This window comes from Frieseomelitta varia, unplaced genomic scaffold (genome assembly GCF_011392965.1).
Source record: "Frieseomelitta varia isolate USP_RPSP 00005682 unplaced genomic scaffold, Fvar_1.2 scaffold_549, whole genome shotgun sequence".
Classification (NCBI taxonomy): Eukaryota; Metazoa; Arthropoda; class Insecta; order Hymenoptera; family Apidae; genus Frieseomelitta; species Frieseomelitta varia.
In genome coordinates this window covers 70017-79051 of record NW_025110311.1, presented here as the reverse complement: position 1 = coordinate 79051, position 9035 = coordinate 70017, and the positions used below count along the sequence as shown (strand labels likewise).

The 9035-nt window shown below is 35.1% G+C and overlaps 1 protein-coding gene and 1 long non-coding RNA gene across 4 annotated transcripts in view; one reads left to right on the top strand and one right to left on the bottom strand.

Annotated features, from left to right (window-relative positions):
- LOC122533735 overlaps window positions 1-4232 on the top strand; it is a 15498-nt gene extending 11266 nt beyond the window's left edge. Inside the window, exon 2 of one of the 3 annotated variants that reach the window (XM_043663740.1) lies at window positions 2563-4232. In XM_043663740.1, the coding sequence (XP_043519675.1) occupies window positions 2563-3771 (1209 nt within the window). In that variant the 3' untranslated portion in view covers window positions 3772-4232. The remainder of the gene's footprint in view (window positions 1-2562) is intronic. The other 2 variants (XM_043663739.1, XM_043663738.1) reach the window with 2 other exon arrangements.
- The window catches only part of LOC122533737, a 12330-nt gene extending 3641 nt beyond the window's left edge, over window positions 1-8689 (bottom strand). Inside the window, exons 1-2 of the long non-coding RNA XR_006307770.1 lie at window positions 8678-8689; window positions 6377-6382 (exon numbers count right to left, since the gene is read on the bottom strand). This is a non-coding gene — a long non-coding RNA (uncharacterized LOC122533737). The remainder of the gene's footprint in view (window positions 1-6376; window positions 6383-8677) is intronic.
- Window positions 8690-9035: the final 346 nt, after the last annotated feature.

Here is a 9035-nt window from a genome sequence, read left to right as displayed (position 1 = left end):
AATTGAAGTGTACGATAGGTGTTACGAAACGTGTAGTATAAGCTAGCTACGAAATAACAGTGAAATTATTTTGAAAAGTATTATTATCTGATGAATAATCTTCATATAAATGTTAACTAACTACTGTATTACTCACAGTCGATGACGAACGAACAAACGGACAAAAATTCATAGTTTTATACCAGACATTTTTTTATCATTAACATTAATGATAATTTTTTATTATTAACATTAATGATAATCACGTATGAATTATTCATTATGTAATGAATGACTGTGGAGTCATGTGCGTCATTGTATGTATTGTAAATTACGATCGTTGAACAATAAGAATTCTGTTGTTACTTTTAACAATTCGAAAGTGCACACACACGATAATTTCTACGATGATGTTATGCGTTATACAAACCAATTTGAAGTTTCATTCGCTATAATGAGGTGCAATTATGATTAGGTTAGTAATGTCCGAAATTTCTAATAAATTCGAAAATTTTGTAGAAGCTAAGAAATATTTACTGCAGATACTGGGAAATGTTACGTTACATTAATAAGACAAAATATTTGCTGGAATTCTATAATTACGATAATGACGTTTTATTATACTGCTAAGTCTGAAATCTCTTGTAATATACATGTACATTCATAAATACAATGGCGAATACGCAATTAAAAATTTACAAAAAAGAAAAAGAATAATACCAAAATACTAAATAATAATAAAATAATAAAATAATACAATAATACTAAATAATAATAAAATAATAAAATAATACAATAATACTAAATAATAATAAAAGAAGAAATATAATATAATTAAAAATATAATTTTATTAAATGATATTAAATATAATATAATTAAAAAGAAATAGTTAAACAAATAAAAAGAAAAAATATAATACAATCAAAGAAACAAGTTGCAATATTCGATAAATGGGACATAATTTCTACATGTCGATAATAAATGTGTGGAACATATTGGTATTTAGGTTCGATTTAGGGTTCGGTAAATATTTACTTTGACGACATTAGGGAAACATTAGACATTAAAATTATACACAAATAAATACAATTCTACAGAACATCTCGTCACTGCAAAAATCTAAATGATTTCACGTTTTTTTCCGGGAGGAAGTACATGTTGTATTCTTCCTACGTTCTGTATTATATCGTTGGCATTCAAGAGAATCGAGTATCAGCAAGCGTAATTATCTATAACGACGTTAAGGTTTATACACACACCGATGCGACAGAAGAAATTCAAAAATATTAGAACAGAGCGATAAATCACAAACATCGAACATTGTAAGATTACTTCCATTCTAAAGTTTTCTTAAAATAGAAGCTTGAGTTCTTTAACATTTTTGTATTTTCCCTTGCATGATAAATGTTCTAATTAATGTTTGTCAGTACAGAGGCAGCGTTAATTAAATACTAATGAGGAAGAGATAATGTAAGATATGAATAAGCATAAATATTCGCGGTCTAGTTGCAACCATTCTCGGCGGTAAAGATCTGAATGAGGAAACGAGAGAAATATCGGAACGATATGCAAACAACACATACGCGAGTGTTAATAACTCTCTTAATAACCTGTTATTAGTTATATAATTCGCGACTCGGCAGTGACTACGCAGTCAACTATCGGCTGTTGGTGAAGGCAAGTCCTATCTATGTCATTTGTAAACTGGAAGATTGACCATGATTCACTTCGTAGAGTTCGGATTTTACTCGCCAGAAACAATAGTTTATCGTATATGTCTGAGGAGATTCCATTTTCGAAGAAACGAAGAGTATCAGATCTTCAAGTTCTGTATTCGAGAATATTTGCGAGAGTGGAATCACATGCACAGACACCGAACAAATCGTAAAAGTCGAGTCAAGAGAGGCAAAGTGACAAACACATAAAAATTACATGATACTTGCATTCTATATTATCTATATTATCTAGCTGTAATCTTAAATAAACATTGCAGGCTCGATTGGAAACAATCTAATCTAACTTCTTACCACTGCAGGATACTTGCTCGCAACGTGTAAAGGAATGTGAAGAAATATATAGAATATTCAAGGTATTGTGCTTTCGACAAAATACATAATACAAATAGTGAACAGCATACAAAATATCCAAAAATATTGCGCTTTCGATCGAATTATATTTTTCAACGGGCCCACAGTCCACTGATCACAGTTTTGTAATAAGGATCACCTAAAACAATCTCGTTTCCCTCAATACCAAAAATACAAATTTACAGAAAAGTCCGTGGTCTACCAATCACAGTCACACAGTACACACACACACACACACAAACACATACAAACACACCTTATCGTCAGGTTGAACCACACACATCAGCACTTCAGTCTCTCCCACTCTGCCTTTGCTTTTCGTTTCGTCACGTGCAGTCAGTACTCTCTCTCGGTTTATGCACACAAGACGAGTTTACTTTCAATTGGTAGCGTTCATTGTCAGTCGGCGATCGCGGTGACCGCTGGCAGAATAGACAGATCTATCCGGTTCTCGTAGTATCACTGGATAATGTCATGATGTGCGAACAGACGGAGGACTGCCACGCCTGGCTTGGGCCGCTGGTCACCAAGGTGAGCTCTATTCTCGGCAAAGGTTTCGAGGACGTACGCTATGAGGTGTCGATTCCAACCGATTTTCTCTTCAATTCGAATCTATCCTTCGTTAATGTCGTCTCGAACGCAAGTCCCGACGACGACGACGACGACGAGGCGAAGAAGAGAGCCAAGTCGGCCAATTTAGTGGTGAAGAAACTGCCGTCAGAAATACTGCAAAACATGACCAGATCCAGGGAACAATTTCACAACGAGATATTGTTTTACCAAAAGTACGCCCAATATTACGATCGGGCACCTCGTTGCATCTACGCCACGGGGGAACTGTCGCCGTCCAACTGGGTGATTGTTTTGGAGAACGTGGCCATCCAACGTGGCTACAGTGTGTGCAAATGGAAATACGACACGCCACTGGAGTACACGTTGGCCGCGTTCCGAGAGATCGCGCGGTTCCACGCGATAGCGTACGCGACGAAGAGGACTCGCGAGAAGGAGTTCTTCGATTTCGTGAACGTCATTGAAGAGATCAGGTTCTACCCGAAGTCGATATACAGCTGCATCATCAATGGAACCGCGACAAGATCCCTCGACTTCCTTCGCAGGCAAGGTTACGACAAAGAATTCTGCGACAAATTCGAAGCTCGATGTGCGAACACGTTCGAAGACTTGTTCTTGAAGTCCATGGAGATTGAGGAGCCCCTTTCCACTCTGTGTCACGGCGACTTCACGATCAATAACATATTGTTCAAGAAAGAGAGTGACGAGCTGAAAGTCATTTTTATCGACTTTGCGATGGTACGCTACGGGTCACCGATTTTGGATCTGTCTACGTTCCTGTGTATGCACTGTGCCAGAGACTTGGACAAAGTTATGTTGGACAATGTTCTGAGAGTATATCACGATTCCTTGGTACAGTGCCTCAAGGAGAATGATATAGACGTGGGGGATTATTCGTACGAAGCTTTGTACGAGGATTACAAGAAGAGGGGTCTATTTGGATTTTTCATTGCCACGTACTACTTAGCGATACAGATGGGCAAGTTTGATGGAAAGACGGAAGATTTCGCGAAATTAGACTGGACAGAGTTGCCAGTGACATTGCTTCAGATCGGTGGAGAAGAAGTTGACGAAATTTTGGCGAATATGTTGTTGAAATTAAAGGAATTTGGATGTCTCGATTATATATTGTGACCTGTTGGTCATGTCAAGTCTTCCAGAAATCGATGAAATCAAACGAATGCGATTTTTATTATTGAATGGAAATGTTATTTGGAAATAATGGAAATAAATTCGTATTTGGAAATTCATGACAATTTTTATTCTGGGAATTTTATCTGTGATAAATTTAGTAATTGATCATCGACTATCGTTAAGTTTCGCGATTGAACATCGATTGACGATTCGCTGAAGAATCGAATTTGAAGTGTACTTAGTCGCTACGAAACATTAGATATAATCAAGTTGGGAAATGACAATGAAATTATTTTGAAAAATATTACTGTCTGATGAATAATCTTTGTATAAATGTTGACCACCGGGTGTGTTACTCACAGTTGGTGACGAACGAACAGAAATTCGTATCATATGAGAATTCGCGACTTTTTTTACCAGACATTTTTTTTTATCATTAATATTAAGGATAATTGCTTGTTATAAACATTAATTAATAACCTATGAATTATTCATCAAATAATGCATGATAATGGAGTATCTTCTCACTGTATGCATTGTAAATTACGATCGTTAATCGATGACAACTCTGTTGTTGCTTTTAACGTTTCGAAAGTGCACACACACGATAATATGCAGATACGACGACGTTATGCGTTTTATAATAAAAAGAAAAAATATGATATAATCAGAGAAACACTTTAGAATATTCGAGAAATGAGACCTTGGAAAAACAATATTCGATAAATGGGACATAATTTTTACTTGTCGATAATAAAAAAAAAACGTCGAAAGCATTAGCGTTTATCTCTTTAACTGCATTTATGAAATATACGAGTAACAAGTAAAGGTTCAAGTTCCGAAAATATAACAAATTCAAAAAATCACAATATCACAGAGAGGTATCCTACGCGAGATCTAATGCCTATAATTATCCTCGTAGTCCCTAGAATCTTGTAATTCGTACATTCTTCAAAATCGAATTTCCACCGAGGTCACGTAGCTGTACTTCGTTTACGCGAACTCCATTCGTTCGCACGAAACTGTTTACAGTGCGCGATTAAACGAGCCGTTACTGGCTGAATCTACTTACATCCGGACACAACGCGAACGAAAAATTATACGAACTCCGACCACATAAATCCTCTGTCTCCCCCGACAAATTCACGCAAATGAAGTTTCACCGTAATTACACGTCTAACCGACGAACTCTCACTCTGGCGCTAATCTCTTCTCGAGACAATCCTCGCGAACGAACCCACCCATATCGAACGACATACCGTGCGACGTTTCGAAATTTCGAAATAATAAAAAAAAAAAAAAACGTTAATCCCTTAAAGTTGCCGCTGCAAAATCCACGAGTACGCGCAGCAACGAACTTGCCCGATGGTGTCGGGGAAAAAGATCTTGTCATCAAATCGGGGAGAGACAAGAACGGGCACGGCGTGTTCTTCGGAGGGATACACGGAATAGGAAACGAGCGCAACAGCGCGAGTAAAAGGCCGGTTTGGAAGAACCAGCGCGCGTACACCAGCTGCGTGGGTTTGCCATACTGCAACGTACGTGTGTATATAACGGCTGCACATGCATAGCTGGATATGAAGCTGGCTGGCACACGAGGCGAGTGGGTACGATGCGCGAAATTATTCTTTCGCCTATATGCAAGTTACGGATCTGCCTTTCAAATGGAGGTACTCCGGCGACGCGCGGAAAAACTTTGTCATTTCCATATATTTCGCCGAGGAGTGACAGCCAGCCACACGTCTCCCCCGGGAAATTCACTTACGCTCTAACCTGAATTTTAAGCCCGTTAAATTTTGCTCGCCATCGGCGCGGCATCGCGGTTCTGACTCGCGTAGCCGCGTGTCTTTGCGGCCGGAAGAGGAAACGAGCGGCTGCAACTTGCTTGGCGAACTTGCACGAACATTTTTCGTTTCGTCGCGTTTGGAACAGGATTGAAACCTGCGTGACCTCCGAGAGTTACCTCTCGCGTCGCGATGAATCGCGCAGAGGGAAAGGATTTGGAAGAGCGATCGTTGAAATGGCAGAATTAGGCTTGTCAACTTTTGAAGGTTATTAAGTGGTTACGTATTTTTTTGAATGACTGCAAACTAAGGAAAATTAAACCTTCCTTGGAGATAAAGTTAAAAGTTTCATTAAGAAAATAACGTATATTTTACCACATGTTAATGGTTGTTAATAATAGTTGTCTGAACGTGTAATTTGCATCGTGAATTTTCGACTCTTTGTTGATTAAAAAAAAAAAAGAAAAAAATGGAATGAAAATTGCATAAATCAGAATTTCGCTTCGTCAGGTTGTAAATAATAGCCTTGAGAATATTAAAATTGATTCGATACTCTTTTAAATATCTCTGGTATCGATTTCGAAAGTTTCATTCCGACAAAAAAAAAAAAAAAACGCTTTTTAAAATTTCAGTTATTCGTTGCCATTACATGCCGACCAAAGGTCGAAGTTAATTATTTCATAAAGTATTCTAGAAGAATCGCAATTTTTGGAAAATCGATTTTTCTAATTTCATGAAAGCTATGTAAGCCCCTTAAAATTATCAAAAATTGTATACCGAATGACCAGCTTGTAAGTAAAAATGTATTCATATCTTTAAACACACACCTTTTGATATATTGTATTAATATTATTTTCTTCGATCCTCTAATAAATAAAATAAAATATACGTCCCAAATATTTCAAATTAGTTGTACGATTGTTACTTACACAGACTTAAACACTCAGAGGGTTAAAAGTACAAGTTGTGATAGGAAAACGTATGACTTCATTAACCTGATAACTGTCATTTCTTATCCCAAAAACTTTTGAAATTGATAATTAATTAAAGACAAGTTGGTCGTGGTCTGATTAACCTTAGACTTTGTAAATGAAATTATGGTGTAATTTGTCTCCAATGAAAATGATACAGAATTTACAAGAAAGAAAAATCATTGTATTAAAAAATCATTGAAATCTGTAAGATAACATACAATGTATGTTTTTCACAGAAAAAATTTAATCTCTTGAAAAATCTTGAAAAATCACGTATCTTTATTTATCTTAAGAAAATAACATATGTATGTGTCTAAACGTTCAAGATCTTGATTTATGTATTATTTTATTTCATATTTATCAGAAATTATTTTATCTCCCGAAATTATAAGCTAAGATTTATTTATTTTTCGACAAGATGCATCTTCATTATGAAATTATGAGTAATGATTATCAATATTATAATGATTAAATTGATTTTTTTTATCAGATTTTAATCTCTATATTTACACAAACAAATAATGCATATACATAGATACATTTGATACTAAATAGGATCGAAGAGAAGAACAAAAAACTTCTGATTGTGAATTTCATTTTAAACTCTTCTCATTCTCTTTAATTTACATAATCTGAAGGAGATTTTCCTTTTCAATTAAATAAACTCTGGCCAGAGACATTAAGGAACACAAAGTTGATTGCATTTATAATTCAATTTAATTTCGAACTTATAACTTGCTGCGTACATTTTTCCATAATTATTTTTCCTTTTCCTGACGACGATATTTCAACAGAATAATGCGTCCGTACCCGAAGATTATACACCGAGACACAACAAGGTTATAACATTCAATTGTATTTTTAGAGACGATATCTGTAATTGCTTGGTAACTAAGTATTTCGTTGAAATGTGATACTAATATCTTGGAAACGAAGGATAATGAAAAGTTTTTGTTAAATAAATCATTCCTTTGTTATTTGCTATTGCCATTTACATAAAAACTGCCTCGGTGATAAACTATACATTTAAAAAATGTGTCGCTCGTGACTCATTATTTGAAGTAAAGTATACACTGAAAACGATATTCTTTTTTTTCTACAAAATTTTGTTTCATACAAAATATTGTAAGCACACGTTTTAATAAAATCTAATTAAAATTTCTTTCATGATTTCTTTCATCAATGAGACCAAGCTCTATTTGTATTTGACAATCTGTAGTTTCCAAACCAAGTGGGAGTTTAATAGAAATAATGATTGAAGTTTCGTCAGACAGACAATGATACATCGAAGTCAAAAAATACAGCGGTTGCACGATGATGTGAAATATGAAGTGTTATTTGCTTTTGAATCTCTCAAGTGTGTTTCCTGCTCGTATCTTGATAAGATAGTTTAATTTACATTAATTCTTTTTGCGAATTAGCAGAAACGCTGTTATCAAGTTTTGTTTATTACCTAATGTTTATCAATTTATTTATTAGTTTTACCAAACTGTTTATCGACATCGTCGGTTTCGATTTATATAATCAAGATGATGCGAACAGAGGACGCAAAAGATTTATATCTCTTCAAAAATCGCTCGTACAGCACTCTCAAGCAATTCCGTGTAAATATTAAATCGCACACAACGTTACACCTTCCTGATTTTAATTTCATCGGTAATTGAATGATACCATTGAGTGCATTTTGCAAATAAATCGCAAGGTATATGGAAGGAGCAATGCTTAATTTAATTAATTACACACGATATACGTGAAATTTAAATCTCGCGACAGTAATAATTACTTTGATCCGCAATTCGAAATTCTTTGTAAAACAGTTCGAGAACTTTGCAAACAAATTACGCTTTATATTCAATTACTGAAAGAGTGGTACATCTTTTGTATTTTACTTTATCTTTGCTGCGAATAATTATTAACGCATGTTAACGACCATTTATTGAAACAACGAGCACAATTTTCTACGTGTTTGACATTTTAGTTCCTCAGACAACTAAATGTACAATGTACAAATGAAAAATATTATATAAAATATTCGATTTAGACTGGTCGAAGAAGAACGTGCGCGAAAAAATTGTAATTTGAAAGTTTCGGGGAATTGTGATGAAATCGAATTTAGTTGTGGAAACTAACGTAAAAATTGAAAGTTACAACGAGTTGAAACCAAGATGCGAGGGAGAGATATAGAAATGAATAAGAAGGGGAATTCACGTCGTACTGAAACGTAGATTATCGGAAATCTCGACTTGAAATTTAGATGGAATCTACGTGTCGCCCTCGCCGTCACAACGTAAACCAATCGTGTTTCCCTGGGTTAGCTTTATTGACGTACGTCACTTTCACAAATATAGAAATGTGTCGAAAAAAAAATAAAAAAACATACTACGTTGGTTTTACCTTTGTTTCATGAATACATGAAATGTACATACATATTTACTACAGTGAATATAACGTCTCTATAAATAATATAAAAATCCGACAAAGATGATTCTGACATTGTCCAATATAG